The sequence below is a fragment of the Lepus europaeus genome, chromosome 17 (assembly GCF_033115175.1).
Source record: "Lepus europaeus isolate LE1 chromosome 17, mLepTim1.pri, whole genome shotgun sequence".
NCBI classification, from domain to species: domain Eukaryota; kingdom Metazoa; phylum Chordata; class Mammalia; order Lagomorpha; family Leporidae; genus Lepus; species Lepus europaeus.
In genome coordinates, this window is record NC_084843.1 from 28,522,573 (window position 1) to 28,540,041 (window position 17,469).

Consider the following 17,469-nt stretch of genomic DNA (forward strand, 5'->3'; position numbering starts at 1 on the left):
AGGGCCCGGGTGAAGGAGATGGAGGGAGGGAGAAGTGGTCAGAGATCCTACAGGGGGGGTAATCCCGTAGAGATAGGCATTCTGCCTCTGTAAGTGCAAAGAGTCAACCTGACAAAGTACAGGGACAAGCGTGGGGGAGGGGCGGAGAGCGGCCCTTGAAGGAAAACCACTGCTGTTGCACACGGGTAAGCTTTAAAATATGATGAGCCCAGGTTTTAAAAGGACATGGACACTGAACAGTGGAAGATTATGCAGCCATTAAAAAATCATGTTTTCAAAGAATATTTAATGATATGTGAAAATTGCCCTATGTAATGTTAAGAGAAAACAGCAAGACAAGGCTGTACATACGGTATCATTCCAGTTCTGATAAAAAATTACATATGTAAGGAGAAAAACAAGGCAAGAATCTGTCAAATTTCAACAGAGGTAATCTCTTAGTGATGAGATAGGAAGGATTTTTTCCTTTAAAGATCTATTGTTTCTTCCAAATATTTTACAATGAGAATGCACTATGCTTCGGATCAGACAGAAGTTATTTTCTTTCCTTCTAATAAAGGACACACAGCAGAAGGAAGAAGGGACATAACCAAGGATGGATATGAGAGTAGCAGGGGCCTGTCAGGAAGACAAAGACTCAGAACAAGCTGAGACAACAAAAAAGGGCCTTGGTGCTACAGTGAGGGGAGGAACGGAAAGGAAGGCAAGTTCAAGCTCAGTCCTCCGGCAAAGGATGTAACCCCGAGAGAGGCGGGAGGGAAGGCAGCACTGCTCACTCCCCAGCTCGCCTTTGTCTTCTCCACCAAAGTCTTCGAAACACAACGGGCAGGAGGGCACAGGTGCACTGGTTGGGAGGGGCCAGGAAAGTGACCCCTCGCCCTTTCAACTGGGCAAAGAAGGTAGCGTTCTAAAATTGTTAGTAATTCTTGAGAAGTCACAAAGAAAGGGCGAGGCGGTGACAAACTCAGTGCCATTTACCTTACAGAAAAAGGAGAAGGGCAAACTCCACTCTAATCAATGCAGTATCAGGCTCTGGACATCTTTCAGGACGTATCATTATACAGTTAATTTCGGGCACTAGGAAAGAAAGGGCTGCTCTCCAGAGCCTGCCCACACTCTCCTAGAGTAAGCGGCGGCACATTAACTCAACACCAGCACTTGTATCCAGTGCTCCCCTGGGATGCCTTCCTCACTTGCCCTGTTGGAAGTAACTGCCCCTTTTATATATATGCACACACACGGACCATAGCAAGTCACATTTTGGTCTGAGCGTTTCCCCATTCTACTTTAATAATGATGTGCACATCTCTCTCTCTACTAGATTATAAGCTTCTTGAGGTCAAAGACTGTGTCCTATTTACCTTGTAAATCAGTCCTGCCATGCTTTATACACAGCAGACATTCAATTTGCTCTTCAAGTTTAATTGGATTTTTATTGATTGATTAAGAAAATTCCGTGCATGTACTGAAGATCAACATTGGGCAAAGAAACTCTTTCCTCACTTTATGAACAAGGTGAAGAAAAGGGAAATGGCTGATGGCTATTGGGCTCAATAGTACCCAAAGCACTCACTTACCACAACTAGGAGGGAGGTCTCCACTGGTGGGCCATGTGGCTTTCCTTTATTTTAAGGGAAAATCACTCTTTGTAAAATTAAAAAAAACTACATGGATGATGATACAGAAGACATCCTTATGACCTTAATCGGGTGGAATTAAGAACCCAAACCAACAAGATGAAATTCAACAGGGATAAATGGAATGCCCTATGTTTAGGTTAAAAAAATCAATTACACAAGTGCAGAATGGGGTAGACCTGGCTTGATAGCAATTGATGTGAAAAAGATCTCGAGGTTTTAGTTGACCACGAACTCAATATGAGCTTGAGTCCGACACGGCTGCTAAAAAATCGAATGTAATCTTAGGCTACATTATGGACGTAGAGTCTCCAGACAGGAGAGTGGCAATGGCTCTACTGTACTTGGCACTGGCTAGGCTGTCTCTAGGGTTCATGTGTATTTAAGAGGGACTTTAACCTTCAAGAATGCATTCAGAGATGGGTGAGGGAACTCCCCATGGGCAGGGACCACAGCATCAGGAAACTGGAATCCACCCAGGCCAGACGCTCAGTAAGTAAGGAGGGCTAGTGGGGAGGGAGAGAAGGGAGGACGCCAAGGGCAGACCTCTACCGTCATCTGCCGCTCTCTGTGGTAAACACCACTGTCTCTACTTTAAAGACGAGGAAACTAAGAATGCAAACATTGTACCATTGGCCAGAGGTCCCAGAGCAAGCCACACGTGGGACGGAGCCCGCAGCTGCCTATGCACTTGGACTCCAGGTCCCATGATCTCCTTCTCTGCGCGCACTCAATATCAATGCAGAGCTGGCAGCAATGGCAAAGGTCCATACTATTCCTATTTCCAGACAGAGCCAAGGTCTGACAGGCAGAACTTCTGGGGGGGAAAGTTCTATGGTGAGTGGCAGATAAGACCGGATGACCCTTAAGAATCTGGGCCTCAGGACCCAGCATTGTGGCAGAGGTTAAGCCTCTGCATGTGATGCTGGCATCCTGTATGGGCTCTGGTTTGAGACCTGGCTGCTTCACTTTCGATCCGGCTCCCTGCTAATGCACCTAGGGAAAGCAGTGGAAATGGCCCAAGTGCTTGGGCTCTGCACCCACATGGGAGACCCGGAAGAAGCTCCGGGCTCCTTGCTTTGGCCTGGCCCAGTCCCAGCTGGGCCACTTGAGAGGTATACCAGTAGATGGAAGATCCCTCTCCTTTCCTCTCCTCTCCTCTCTTCCCTTCCCCTCTCCTCTTCCTCCCCTCCCCTCCACTCCCCTTCCCTCTCCTTTCTCCTCTCCTCTCCCCTTCTCCCCTCCCCCCTTTCTCCTCTCCTCTCCTCTCCTCTCCTTTCCTCTCCTCCCCTGCCCCTCCTCCTCTCCTGTAACTCTTTCAAATAAATATAAACATAAATCTTAAAAAAACAAAAGAGGGGCCAGCGCCATGGCTCACTTGGTTAATCCTCCACCTGTGGTGCTGGCATCCCCTATGGCACCAAATTCTATTCCCTGTTGCTCCTCTTCCAGTCCAGCTCTCTGCTGTGGCCTGGGAGGGCAGTGGAGGATGGCCCAAGTGCTTGGGCTCCTGCACCAGCATGGGAGACCAGGAAGAGGCACCTAGCTCCTGGCTTCAGATCAGTGCAGCACGGGCCGTGGCGGCCATTTGGGGAGTGAACCAACGGAAGGAAGACCTCTCTCTCTGTCTCTCTCACTGTCTATAACTCTACCTGTCAAATAAATTAAAAAACAAACAAACAAAAACAAAAGGGCCAGCACTGTGGTAAAGCTTCCACCTACAGGGCCGGCATCCCATATGGGTGCTGGCTCGAGTCCTGGCTGCTCCTCTTCCAATCCAGCTCTGCTATGGCCTGGGAAAGCAGTGGAAGATGGTCCAAGTCCTTGGGCCCCTGCACCCGCATGGGAGACCCAGGAGCTCCTGGCTCCTGGCTTCGGATTGGCGCAGCTCCAGCCATTGCAGCCAATTGGGGAGTGACCCAGTGGATAGAAGACCTCTCTCTCTCTCTCTCTGCCTCTCTGTAACTCTGCCTTTCAAATAAATAAATAAATAAATAAATCTTAAAAAAAAAAGACTCTGGGACTCCGCCCTATCACACTGCAGCAGCGCAGCCACTGCCTCCCTCCTCGGGGCGGTATCCCTGGAGACAGCCCAAGTCTCAGTCGCACTCAGGTGCCGGTGCCGCTTTCTCCTGCTGAACCCACAGCTAGGACACGGTCCAGCACGAACGAGCAGCCAGGTGTCCGAGACGTGAGGGCCTCGCCTTCCCGGGTGGACAGCAGGTTCCTGAGTCCACAGCTGGGTTGGCCGCTCCTCTTGTTTGTTCCGACACGGGGAGCACTTGGGCCCGCACCGACACACGGATCCCCAGGAAGAAAGTGTAACTGATCTCAATATGTGGCATGCAAAGCAGAGGCACTGACCCTCAGCTCTCTGGAACTGCGGGAGGACAGCGGGACGGTTGGAACGCTGACCTAGGGGCCTCAGATTCCTTCTCTTCCATAGAGAAGAGGGAGGCATGGGGGAACCCGGACTGCTGCAGGCACAGCCAGCCTGAGGGCGGTGACCCGGGTGTGAAGTAGAGGAAGCTGCACGCCTGCCTGCAGGTGGAGGAAGAGGAAGAGGAAGGCCACAGGCAGGGGAGAGAAGACAGAGCCATGGGAGGAAAGGGCGGGTGAGCCCTGGGTGGGGTTGGGGGAATTCCCAGGTGATCATCTTCCCCGTCTGCCTGGAGCAGGAGCAGGCGCTGTGCATCCTGCTGGCACACGGCCAGGGCTGCGAGGCAAGTTGAGCTCGCAGAGCATCCTTCTGCTGGGACCCGAGCCCCTCTTCCACCCTCCCCGGGCTCTTGGGGAGGAGGTGGGGCCTTCTGCCATGCAGCCCCCACAGGGCTCTAGCCAGAGCCAGAAGCAGTGAGAAGCCTCTCCAGAGCCAGGAGGGAAGGGGGCTTTGTTAGCTCAAAGGACACAAGCAAGGCGAAAAATTACATACCAGGCCGCCCTAAGTATGCTTGTTTAGAGAAACTGCTTGCATTTATGAAGTCTTTGGTGCGGAAAGCAGGGTTGCAAATGACTGCATCAGAGCGACAGTAAAGGCCATTAATTTCCTGTTATGTTTTCCTGTGTTGGGGGCTTTATTAATTTAATTTTACACTGTCGAACAACAGCGAGAGCTGACACCGCCACACCGCCACGGCTGGGGTTTTCTTTTTGTGTGTGTAGCAAGGCTTTGCCTGACATGCAAATCAACACTATTACTGGAGCCAATACAGATGTGGGGGGAGGAGGGGAGGGCAGAGGAGAGAGCAGGGGCAGAAAGGGCCAAAGCTGTTGCCCGCCAGCCTCTGCCTCCCTCTGTGCTGGCGTCTCCTGGCTTCCGGGGTGCCCTCCGCTCTCAGCACCCCCTGCCCATCCTCCACTCCCTTCTCTGTCTTCCCTCCACTCTCTGCCTGTGGATGACTGGCCTTCTGCCATCTTCCTCTGCCCAGCTCCTGAGTTCTTCAAGAGAGACCTGAAGCTCCCAGCATGAGGCTGGAGATGGACTTCTCCCCACCTCCCAGCTGGGACAGCTCTCTGAAGGCGCGGAGGCGAGGTCGTGGCCGCGCCACAGCCACGGGCCTGAGCGAGGACCTTTGCCGTATGCTTCCCTGGGTCATCCCTGCAGCAACACACTCCCCTCTCCTCCAAAGTCAACGACCCTGTTCCAGTTCCATGTCACACTAGCGTGTGCACGTGCAAACACACACCCATCTACTTGGGCACACAAAGCAGCGTCTAGATGGACAGAGACTCTAACTCATTTATAAGCCCTTCTGGGTGCTCCCACGCCCTAACCTGTCCATCATTTATCTCCTTTTAATTCCCAAGAATAAAATACACACAGCTCTTAACTGTGTCTCCCTGAAAGACCCAAAAGCTAGCTTCAGCAGCCACAAGGTACCCACTGGGTCTAGATCAAGGTGCCAGAGAACAATGGATGCCCAGCATCAGAAGAAAAAGCAGATTTCTGGGAGACCCCATAGTGCCACATTCCAGTCCTTTCAGCTGCTCAGCCCACACCCACTGTTCTAGGGCCGTTCACATGGCACTTGCCCAGAGCTGGCAGCCCCAGGTGGCCACACCGCCTCAAGTAGACACAGGGCTGGTGGGTGCAGAGGGAGGTGGGGAGGAAGCTGGATGCTCCTGGAGTCACTCCTCCCAAACACACCTCCTCATCCCTCCACTCCAGCCCTCCCAGGCTGCGAGGGCCTGGGGAGATGTGTGTGTGCGTGTGCATGTGCGTGTGCGTGTGCGTGTGTGTCTGTGCGCGGCTCCCTGTCACCGGCTTGCTCTCCTGCCCGCACTTTCTGCTTCAGGAGCCGTTTGGCAGGCACTGGGAGGCTGTTGGATGCGATCCAGCTCTCCCTCAGAGGAAAACATAAACTTCATAAACTGCATTTACTTTACTGCAGGTTCCTGGGGCTGCCTGCCTCCTCTTGTCTGCTCTGCCTCGATCACATTTTACCCCTGCCTCCGTGTGCAGCCAGCCCTTACACACACAGCAGCCAGCCCTCTACACAGAGCACAGCCTAGGACAGCAGGCTGAGGGCAAGGTGAAGCAGCCCCCAGGAGATGGCCACCCGCCAGTCCCCAGGGAGATGAGCACAAAGGTGCTTTGGAATGGGCAGGCAGTTCCTTGGGGAGGAAGGGATGCTGACATCTCTTGGGGGTGGCCCAGTTAGGAGCCACCTGGAGGCCGGGCCACAGGGCTCCGAGAAAGGGAGGGAGAGAAGGCGAGGCCTCGGAGGAGCAGGTTGAGGTTTGTGAGGCCTCTCTTGTCTGGGCTGTCAAGGTCAGCAGGTTCGGGTTCACCGAAGGGTCAGGATGGTTTGAATTACTGGCTCTGCTGCCACTCGCTCCAGCGCCAGGACCAGCCCTCCCCCCCACCCCGCCCGCCTCGCCTTTTCATCCCCACTGGGCAGAACGAGGAGGGTCCCAGAGCGCCCTGAGGAAAGCAGGGCTGGGAGGGCTGCCTCCCCAGGCCCAGGGCTGGTTCTTGGCGCAGGCAGCAATGGCCCAGGAGGTTGTCTGGACTGCTCCTCCCGCAGATAGCCTTCTGGGTCTTCCAAACCCTTCATTCTCTCTAACCTCGCTTTGCAAGGGGTCCCCATGCAGCTGCCTGTCCTTCCCGGCTACCCACTGGTGTGCAGAGGAGGCACCCAGGGAGGTGAACCCACAGGAGGCAGGGCCCGGGGAGCAGCCTGCACGCCCGGCTCCTCCCTCCTTCCTCCCAGCCTGCAGAGCTGAGGCAGCACGTTTCTCTCGCGGTGCCCTTGTGGGGAGGAGGAAGGAGAGCCATGCTACCTGCAGGGCTGGAAGGTGCCTGCCAAGCGGAGGAGCGGGAGCTGAAGACATTCAGACCAGACAGGTGCTCGCACTCGTCCAGCAGGGGGCCCGCCAGGCAGCTGGGTGCTGGAGCCACCCGCCATTGCTGACAAAGTGGCGGTCCAGGAAGGGGAGGGCAGGGGGCCTGGAGGGATGCCCACAGAACCCTCTAGAGCCAGTGCTGAGCTTTCTCTCCCGGGGTCTGGGCTCAACCTATGTGTTCTGACTTTTTGGCACTTTATGAAAAAATGTACTCTTTTATGCTAAATCTCAAAATAGTTCTCCAAACGACCAAATATAACTCTTTATCCGCGATAGCATGAACTAGTTGGAAATGAAGATGGTTCGTGATGTGGCTGCTGACTCTGGTACCAACTCAGGGATTGAAACACCAACTCATCTATGCAGCCACAGCTAAACCCCAGTACTGCCCCACAGGAAAACACAAGTTGTCCGCACATGCCCAGGGCTCATGACAAATGTCTTAGCAAGACATCCACAGAACTTATCCCTAAACCTGGTTGATGATATGGTTGGTGTTCAACAGACTCATGGCCATCGTCCCCAGGGAGTTGAGCTAAAACATGTGTCCCATTCAGGTAGAAGTCGCCCCCCCCCCTTCCTGCTTACTAAGAGGATATAATCTTAGCAATGAATGTGTGCTCTAAGTGGGTGTTTTTGCTGTGCGTGTGTCTTAGTGAATGCCGGCCTTTGAACTTGGGCTCTTGCTTGCACTGGAGTGAACATTAGCCAGCTTTTGAATATTCGTTGGAAAATGAACACAGGCTGTGCTTTGCTGATGCAGTGACACTCGGGTAGGTATCCAGACAGAGGCCACCTTCACGTAGATTCGCCTGTGGACTTTCCCCACCCCTGTTCTTAGGTGAGCACAGTGCTGCCCCCTTGTTCACAGTTTCACTTGCCGTGATTTCAGTCACCTGCAGTCAACCATGGTCTGAAGCTATTAAATGGAAAATTCCAGAAATAAACAATTCATAAGTTTTAAATTGTGCACCTTTCTGAGTAGCATGACGAAATCGCATGCCATTCCACTCTGTCCTGCCAGGGACATGAATCGTCCCTTTGTCCAGCATGTCCCTGCTGTACCCATCGGTCACTGGGTAGCTGTCTCAGTTATCAGATCAACAGTCACAAGTCAACGTATTGTTGTGATTGTTCTATGTTGTTAGTAGTTATTGTTGTTGGTCTCTTGCTGTGCCTAATTGACAAGTTAAACTTTTATCGTTGGTAGGAATGTATAGGAAAACACACAGTACATATAGATAAGTTTGGCTGCTATCTATAGTTTCCAGCACCCACTGGGGGGTCTTGGAATGAATGCCCTGTAGATTAGGGAAGATTACTGCTTCTCTAAGAAGGGAATCAGACGGCGGTCATGTGTGTGTGGGTGAGTACACACAACGGCTGGGTAGTAGACATACATAATGCCCGAGTGCTGGGTTTAGATTAAGGAATCAGTGCAGCCTCATTTTCTTTATCCAGCATGGTGCAACCTCATCCTGCTTTCTGGGCTCCCCAAGCTTCCCCCCACCCCACCCCCAGCTCCTCAGGCTGATCCCTTCCCACTAAAATAGTGCCCGCTCAGCAGAGCTGCCCCAAGCCCTTCCCTTGCAGGGAGAGATCAGATCCTTCTCTGGCTCCGTCAGACACTGCATCAGGACCACAAGGCCACTGAGAGTCTGGCTCTGGCGCCAGCCTCTGCTACACATGGGCGCATGCCCGGCCTTCCGGCGTCCAGGGCAAGCTGACCGGGAGCGCTCCATCCCGCCTCCAGCCTCCTGCAATACTGTGGCCATCCCCAAAGATCCCAGGCCTGGGCAGCCTCTCCTCTTCGCCAGGGTCCCCTTGCCCACCTTCACGACACCCACACTTGCCCTGTGGCCCCTCCAGGAGGAGAGGCGGGAAGAGGGCTTGGTGACCAGGCACGCCTGGTTGACATTAATGAGATACACGGCATGTAATCCAGCCATGGAGGCAGCCTACAAAAGGAGGGATCTGGCGGCCAGGAGCGGAGCTGCTCAGGTAATTGGTTTATCTCTCTGGAAGCAGGGGGAGCAATCTCAGCACAGACAGACTAGCAGTAAAGTCTCTTCCTTAAGGCTATTTCCTTTGTCTTTTCAATTGCTTGCACATCCATGTGAGAGAGGGAGAGAGTGTTAAAGAGAGAGGGAGAGGGAGAAATGTTAATTTGTGAATTAATGGCTTTTCTCAGCGGAATTGTAAATTCAAATGTCACCTCACACGGTGACACCACTGGCTGGTCTGCTGAAGAAGCAATGATAAGATCCCCCACCTCCCTCGGCGCCCCTCCCTCCCCAAAGATAGCTGTGGAGTGGAACATGCTACTTTTAATTTGCAATAACAACACAACAGAGGTATGCAGTAATGGCTGCCTTCTCCCTTCCTCCTCCTGGCTTCCTTCTCCCCAGTCCGGTTGGCTCCCCCATTTCCTCTCCCCTGCCCCCTTCTGAAGTAACCCTCACCTCACCCTGGCTGACCCCCCACCCCCCACCCCAGCCAGTGCCTGATCCCATGGAGGGGGTGCCATTGGAATTGACGATGCTGCAACTCTCTCTTCTCCTTCAATAATCAGGGAATTAATGACCCTGAAGTTAAAGTGAGGCTGATACCGAGGCCCTGCCCAGCGTTGGGAAAAAGCCTTCATTGTTTTCAAGCAGGAGGCGGGCAGCAGTGAGGGAGATTCATGGATGGAGATTGAATATGCAATTTTCTTTCACCTTGCCAAGAGCTGCCCCTGGGCTGTGCCTGGCCTAAATTTTTCCTTTTACCATCTCTGCCTTATCCGGCCCTCCCACCTCCCTTCCATTCTTTCCAGAAAATTACCTTCAAAATTGATTTCCACTTTTACAAACAAATATAATGGGAACACAGGAAAAAACTTGGGCCGTGATGAATTAGGGCTGTCAGGTGCTTCCAGGTCTCCTTTGCTTTTGTTTTACTACCCGATCTGCTCTTTGTTTTTCCAAGTGCCCCCATCCCCGGAGTGCCTGACCCTCCAGGCCACCGGGGCCTTAGCCCCCGAACCCCATCAGTGGCCCATGGCAGAAGTGAGCCCAGCCCTGAGACTCTGCATTAGTTAGCCTACCGGGTGCCCCGTGGAAGCCTGGGCCACCTCCTCCTCTTCCACGCGCTGGCTGTTAGGAGCCCACTCTCTGGATGCTCTCACCACCACCCCCGAGCTATTTCCCTCGGCCCCCACACCATGTTCCCTCTGACCCTCATACCTCTTAAAGTCCAGACCAGATGCAAACCTCCACCTCCTCTAATGTGGGCAGGATCAGTGTATACCTCGACTAGAGCAAATAGAGACAGACAAACACTGAGAGATCCCGGAAGACAGGCAGCTGGAAGACTGGGGGCCAGACTCTGCAATGAGGAGCCCAGGCTCCACTTCAAAGGACTCCAAAGTTCTGAGTCACACTCCTGCACGACCTGAGCAGGCAGGGTCCCCCGCCTCAGCCCCCATAGACTTGGGCCCTAGCTGCCCCTCAAGGCAGGCTCAGAAAAGCCCATCCATTTGCCAGCAGAACTTGGGGTAATGCCTATGGGGCCCTTTGGGTGAAACTCTACATGGACGCCTACGCATGAGGACCTTGAACACTGACACCCTCTGGCCTGGCTCAGACCTCTCGTGTTCACCAGCACTGGTGGACGTGCAGCGCTCACAACTGGGACTCTCTCCAAGCACATACACTTCCCAGAAAACTTTGTTGCCTTCCTGATGCGTGACATTCCATGTCTGTTTACACCCCAAGATCTCAGCATGGGAGAACACACACATACATACACACATGCCTGCATAAACCATGTGAAAAATTACATACGTGTCTCTAAAACAAGCACACATTTCCCAACCCAGATACACTGCAGGCGGGAGCAGAGGTGATCAGAGACATACAGGGAGTGAGGGACCCATGTTAGGTCTTTGTGCACATCCGAAATGCCCGTGCAGGGTGAAAGAGGACGTGTGGCCCAGGTGGGTAACAACAGAGTGAAGGAGACGGCAGATACGCACTGAGACCCCCCACCCACATGGACAAACAAGGCCGACCGTCTCCTCCCCTTCACTGGGCCCACTGGGGTTAGCGTCTCCCCCACGTCACTCAACGCCAGCCATACTTAGAAGGAGCAGCACCAAGGCTGGGGACTGTGCCAAATAAATTTCTTCCTGACACAACTGTTTCCCCTTGAAACATAAACTGCCAATAGGCTTCCTTTCTTCGCAGGATCCATCTTCCAAGATGGCGCTGGCTCAACCCATCTACCGTCACGACCTGATGCCGTCCACCCCAGAGATCCCAGGGAAGCGAGCGCTGTTACCATCTCCATTTTACTGAAGAAAATCAGAGCTGATGGAGCTCAAGTAACTGGCCCATGGTCACATAGCTGCTGAGTAGCCCTTGGATTCACACCCAGCCGTGCCTCCCTCCTCACTGCCAGCCGACATTCCTCCCGGCCAAGCCACACTGCCCACCCAGGCTGGGCTCCAGGGCTTGCACGCTGGCCTCCGCCCTGCACCCTCCATCCTGCTAGGAGTCTTTACAGTCTTCTCTCACCTAACCTAGGGCTCCTGGACATGGGCAGGTGTTGCTCATTTCTGCAGCCTAATCCCCTCATTTGCTCCAAGTCTAACCTGAGCAACACTTGGGGACCTCGAGGAAGGAGCTAACTAAGGAAATAAACTGCTTCTTCCAGTTACAGCTTCATCCAAAGCAGAAGGGAGCTATTAAAGGCAGTGGCAGGACTCAGCCATTTGCAGCCATGCAACCTGCCCTGCCTGCAAACGCACAATGGCACTGGCTTGGCACAACTCATTGTGCACCTAATTAATGAAGGCAAAATCACAGTGCCCTGCAATCCCACACACCCAGGGAGGATCCCAACACACCTCCCTCACACAGATCAACAGGCTCTCACCATATGACTTCATCTGGGTTTCTGGACAAGTTAACTACCTGCTCTGTGCTTCCAACACCACCGCTGATGGACAGCGAAGCTCTGGGCCCCAGCCCATAGCCATAGGGTGAAGGCAAGGGCCTGCGGGTTCTCAGCCCGACTGCAGACCAGGCAGTACAGTCTCTGTCCTCCAGGCAAAGAAGCCAGGGACCCAGGGGATCCAGCCCAAGCTGTGGCTAAGAAGAAGGGAAGGTGGGACAGGGTAGGGAATGGAATTCCACCTTTCAGACTGATGGACAACTTGATTCCCACATGCTGCGTGATGGAGCGTACTCATCTGTCCCCAGCCTGCCTCCTTGTCTCAGTCTGGGAGCTCCTGGATTCTCAGAAGTGGGGTCAAAGCTTCCTGACCAGTGCATTTGTCAAAGGAAAGTCTGAGTTTTCCCCTACTCCCACAAGCCCAGGCGCAGGAAGGAGTCTCAGGCGGGCTGGCAGTCACAGCCGCCTCCTCCCAAGTCACAGCTGATTGGCCTTTTACTAATATCCCTGTAGATATGATCACTGTAGATATTAACACTGCTGCCCATATTCTGCACGCCACTGCCAGTAAAGCTCTGGTATGATCACTGTGAACACCAATAACCGCCGCTGAGGTCATCTCCAACCACGCGAGCACACACTGCAGCCATGGTCGTCCTCGCGGACACCCGCCACCGCCACACGGTTCCGGCTGAGGAACAGGCTGCACCGTTCCCAGGGGCAGGAGCAGGACACAGAGGCTCACAGCCTGCCCTCAGGGTGTGACACTTTTAGGATGGTGGGGGCCAGAGAGGGGCCCAGGTCTTCCTGGAGGGAGAAGCCTCAAACTCCACTCCCTCTAGGGTTGAGCCCCTGGACAGGCACCCATGGTCCCTTAGTCTCCCAAGTCAGTTTTCTCACGGGCCTGCAGCTGGGGCCCACCCGCTGAAGGACACACCTGCATGTTTGTGCAGCCCTGGCCGAGACTGCCTCCTGCGACCGACCAGCCTGCCAGCCGCCTTGCTACCTTGGCCTGAGTGCAGAGTTGGGCTACATCATCTTGACACATAATTATCTCCCCTATTCTTAATCATCTGAGCGGCTCCCTAATGCAAACTGGGCCTGGCTGCTCCCAGGGTCCGGAGTAGGGGAGGGGGAGGAGGGGCTGAGATAGATCTACCTTTGCTTTCTCCTCTCCTCTCTTCTCTCCTTTCCCACTTGGTCTGATGGATCAAACTGGGGAGATAGGGAATGTCACAGGCCTGGTTTCTTGCAGGGAAAGGACAGCTCGTTCTGGCCTGGGATTGGTCAAGGGCTTGGGGGCAGTCAGGGCAAAGGAACCCCCATCTCCAAAAAGAGCAGGGCCTCTGTACCTTCTTGCCCCCTGGAAACTTAGAGACCCCCAGAATCCTTCATGCCACCTGCACTGTCTCATTGTCTCTGTCACCCTGCTGGAGGCCAGCTCCGTTCCGGTCCCTTCCTGCCCGCATACCTCCAGTGGCTTCTGCTTTCTGCACACCAGCCCATGCTCCTCCCATGGTCTGTTCCTGGCCTGCTGTCTTGGGACCCAAAGCCACTTACTTAGCCCGACCTCCTAGCTGCTTCCACCTGTGATTCTCATAAGGCTCAGTCTGTCAGACAGGGTTTCCAGCCTTCTCCTCGGCTGCCCCACAGGCCCCTCTGCAAAGAGCAGCCCTTCCTTGCAGCGCACCCTTGCCCCCAACTCCTTGCTCCCAGACCCTGCGTCACCACGGCTATCTGATGGGCCCTTCCTCTCTCTGAGCTCGCAGGTACGACACGCCTCACTAGAGTGTAAGCTCCTTAAGGACAAGAATCACGTCTTGTTCTGCTCTGGGACCCGGAGCACCAAGCCTTTCTTGCAGCTGATACGCGGGAAAGGTTCACTGGCTTGAATTGATTTGGAACAATGAAAACGACCCACTGCTTCCAGGGGAGAGCACTATGTTCTGGGCAGGCCAGGCCCAGCCCTTGGTGACCACGGCCTCCAGCCAGGGTGTCCCGGCCCCCTGGCCTCCCTTCATGGCTCACAGGAGCCCAGGCAGCTGAGGGGACACTGGACCCCCACCCCAGGTCAACAGTGGACAGTGCAGAGGGGCTCCTGTGGCCTTCTTGGCCCAGGCCAGCTCCTGCTCTGAAACGCGCAGGGGCTGTGGTCATGGAGGAAAGCCATGGGGTTTGAGGCAAGAGTCTCCCAAAGCACTCAGGGTGCCCAGGAGCCTGGCAAACGCCCAGGGATGGGAAGCCCCCAGAGAGAACTGGGACTCGGGGCCTTTCCCACACCCCCCACCCACCCCGCCCATCAGGGGCTGCGGCCAAAACAACCACAATGAAATTTAGTGAGTGGCAAAGGCCGTGGCAGCCAAATGGGTTTGGAGACTTTGGAAGGAGAAATAGAGCCAGACAAGCTGTTTCCCTGTGAAACGAGGCCATTAGGGCTTCTGGAAGGAGGCCAGCGCCAGGTCATCCCCGTCCTGCCAGGCCCGGGCCGCGCCCACACTCTCCCTGCGCCGGGCCTGCGCAATCCCCGCTTTGCGCCTTTCCTCCGGTCCTTCCTCCCCGAGCTTTCCCCCACCAAGGGCTTGTCGTGGCTGGGGATGGCCACATGACGGATTGTCCAAACAGGACATTTTTGAGAGGAAAAGGAGCTGCTGACTGGCCAAGACACAGAGACAACAGGCATAAATCGGGACTGTCCTGAGCTAATGGGGTATGTGTCACCCCTTTATGGTCCTTGTCCGAGGATTCTGTCTGTCGCATGGGAGACACCTTTATAATCCTGCACACATGCACACACCACCCCCCACCAAGGCTGGGAGGCTACTGTGTCCCCGCAGGGCCAGTGGGAGGATGGGCACAGGAGCAGACCTGAGACCCCGGCACCTCCGTCAGCCCTGCTCCCAACTGCTTGAGGAGAGAACCAAATGGTCCCCAAGGGACCCGCAGCGCGACAGCACTTGCAAAGCACCATGCCCAGGCTCATTCCCAACACTCTCTCCCCTTCTTGCTTCCCTCCTCCTAAGCGCCCTCCATCCTCCTAAGCTCCCTGCAACACAGCCGGGCTGCACCCTGAGGTGCAGGGGAATGAGGGGAAGGACGGGAGGGTCTGGGGGGGTCCTCTCAGAGGACAGCACAGAGAGAGGCCCCATGCCCAGCTCCCTGAGTGGTGCACGGGGCAAGGCAGTGTCTGTGTGTGACAGAGAAAGGACACCGGGGCTGGCTGCAGGTGACATCACTCTCCCACCTCCTAATGGCTTGGGATCAGGTGAGGACAAGGTAGCCTTTCCCCCACAGGTCAGAGACCAGCTGACCCCAGCCTCCGAAACCCTCCCAAGGTGAGTGGCTCACGTCTGTCCCCCGGCATCCCACAGGGATAGCTGAGGTGTGTCCCATCGGAAGGAGAGGCAGTCAGGGCTGCCGAGCAGATGGTGCAGCTGGGGGCCCCACCAGCAGCCTCCCCCCCCTCCAGGAGCCAGCAGGGCAGTGGGGGGACCTGGTCTTTGCTACTAAAACTGATCTCACAGCAGAGCAGCTGCGAGGCCAGGCCGAAACCGGAGCCCTGAGTCCAAGGACAAAGCATGCGTAGGGGAAGCCAAACGCCTTCCCTCCTCCCTACCTTCATCACGTTTCCTCTTCTCACCATTGGAGCGAGGAATCCCCAGGATCCCATTGATGGAGTAGGAGCCCACTGGGTCATTGGAGGCGCTGGAAACGGGAGGGGAGGCCGTGCTGGGAACTGGACGAGAGCAAGGACATGCCATCAGGGTAGCAGTTGTGGTCGTAGGCCAAAGCCCCGGGGCTGGGGGCACACAGAAGCAGAGGACACAGGTGGGATGAGGAGTCCACATGCCCCCTGTTCCTCTGAGGCTACAGGGCCCCTGGTGGTACATACAGCTCGGGCTATTACCCACTTCTGCCAGCCCTGGGTAGGTGGTAACCAGTCAACCCCAGGCCTACTCTGCCAGTCCGTGGGTCTCACTGGGGTCCTTGAACTCTCTCTTCTGCGGATGGATGGAGTTACAGGCCCAGGCAACCCCAAAGCTGAACCAATCCAGGGAGCACCTTGGCACAGCTCATCCAATTCCTGGGGCTGGGCAAACCTTTCCACCCCAGCTGCAGCTCAGCCTCCTGCAGGTCTTTGCCAACCCTGCTTTAGCGTGTGTGGTTCTCTCAGGTCTGCCCCTGTTCTTCAAGAACCCCGGCCGAGCCCCACGCTGGGAACTCCTGGGAGTTCTCTCTCCTGGTTGCTCCTGGCCTTGTGATCACTTGAGAAGTACCTAAGTCCCCCCTCCTGGTGCAGACCAGTGAACCCATTCACTTGGTGACAATTAACTCAGGTTTAGGCTGGCCCAGCACTCCCTCCCAACACAGGCCTGGGAAACAGCTGCACCTGTCAACCCCGGGAAGGCTAAAGCTAACCCTTTCCACTTCCTGCCAGTCAAGAGAGAAGGGGACAGCTGCCATTAAGGGCATCAAGAAAATCTTATCTGCACCACAGCTCTTCAAACTCCAGGCCTCATCTACGGCTACGGCCACAGCCAGGTACCCTTGGGCCAAAAGGAACACAGTCTGTGTGTACGCTGGGGGGTAGGGGGGTGTTAGCAGGTGTTCTAGTAGGCCTGGGCTGTGTCATGACAGACCATGAGCATGGGTCAAGAAATAAGGGGGGGAGAGAGAGAGAGAGAGAGAGAGAGAGAGAGAGGAGGAAACTTAGACAGAGAAGGGAGGGAGAAAGAGGAACTCATCAGAGGCACCAAGGAGAGGAAAACAGAACAAGGGAAAGGCAGAGAGGGAGAGAAGAGAGGATGGTTTCAAAAGTTAAGAAAATGAGTATGAAGTGAGAAGGCAGAGATGGAAGAAAGAGGGACAGGTAGGGAGAAAGAAGCAGAGCAGAGAAAACGAGAAGATGGGGGTGGGAAGAAGAAACACCAAAGGCAAAGTACGGATTGAGAGAGAGAGTGAGACGAGGACAGAGACTGCCTGGGCAGGGCAGAGGCCAGGCGACGTGGCTGGGAGGCAGAGAACAACCCTGGTGAACTGCTCCCAGGCAGGGAGACCGCGAGCCCCTGGACAGAAGGGAACTGGAGAGGCCCCAGACCCCAGACAGGTGGGCAGTTCCTCGTGGTGGAGCCGCATGTCCTGGCTGCCCTAGGCGGGGCCATCTTCCCCTCCCCTGAGCCCTCTTACCGATGGTGTGGCCGGGGGCAGTCACTCCCGTCCCAGTCCCGTCTGGTGTTGGGTGGAAAGGCTGCTGCACTTTGGTCCGGATGATCCTGCAACAGCATCACACGTGTGTCACCCACACAGGCCGGCTCCCGCCCCTGCACAGTCCAGCCCTGCTCCCGGACAGGCTCTCTCCCAAGCTCCTCGGCTCCTTCCTCTTCCCTCTGTTGCCTGAACTTCTGCTCTAATTGCAGGCACCAGGTTTCCCCCTTGTTGGCCACACAGCCCCAGTCTCGTGCAGCTGTGGGAAGGGGCAGCATACGCGCTGTCCTTCCCCATGCACCGCCACCAGCAGACTCGCAGCTCGGTTTCAGAAGGATCGAGCAGCAGA

At 55.1% G+C, this 17,469-nt stretch overlaps 1 protein-coding gene across 6 annotated transcripts in view; it reads right to left on the reverse strand.

The window, feature by feature from the left end:
- Positions 1-17,469, reverse strand: part of PAX2 (paired box 2) — an 86,015-nt gene that overhangs the window by 27,778 nt on the left and 40,768 nt on the right. For 4 of the 6 annotated variants that reach the window (XM_062214227.1, XM_062214224.1, XM_062214223.1 and 1 more), the window contains 2 exons: positions 17,103-17,188; positions 15,532-15,651 (listed from right to left, as the gene is read on the reverse strand). In XM_062214227.1, the coding sequence (XP_062070211.1) occupies positions 15,532-15,651; positions 17,103-17,188 (206 nt within the window). Of the gene's footprint in view, positions 1-10,207; positions 10,277-15,531; positions 15,652-17,102; positions 17,189-17,469 lie in introns of all 6 variants that reach the window. The other 2 variants (XM_062214222.1, XM_062214225.1) reach the window with 1 other exon arrangement.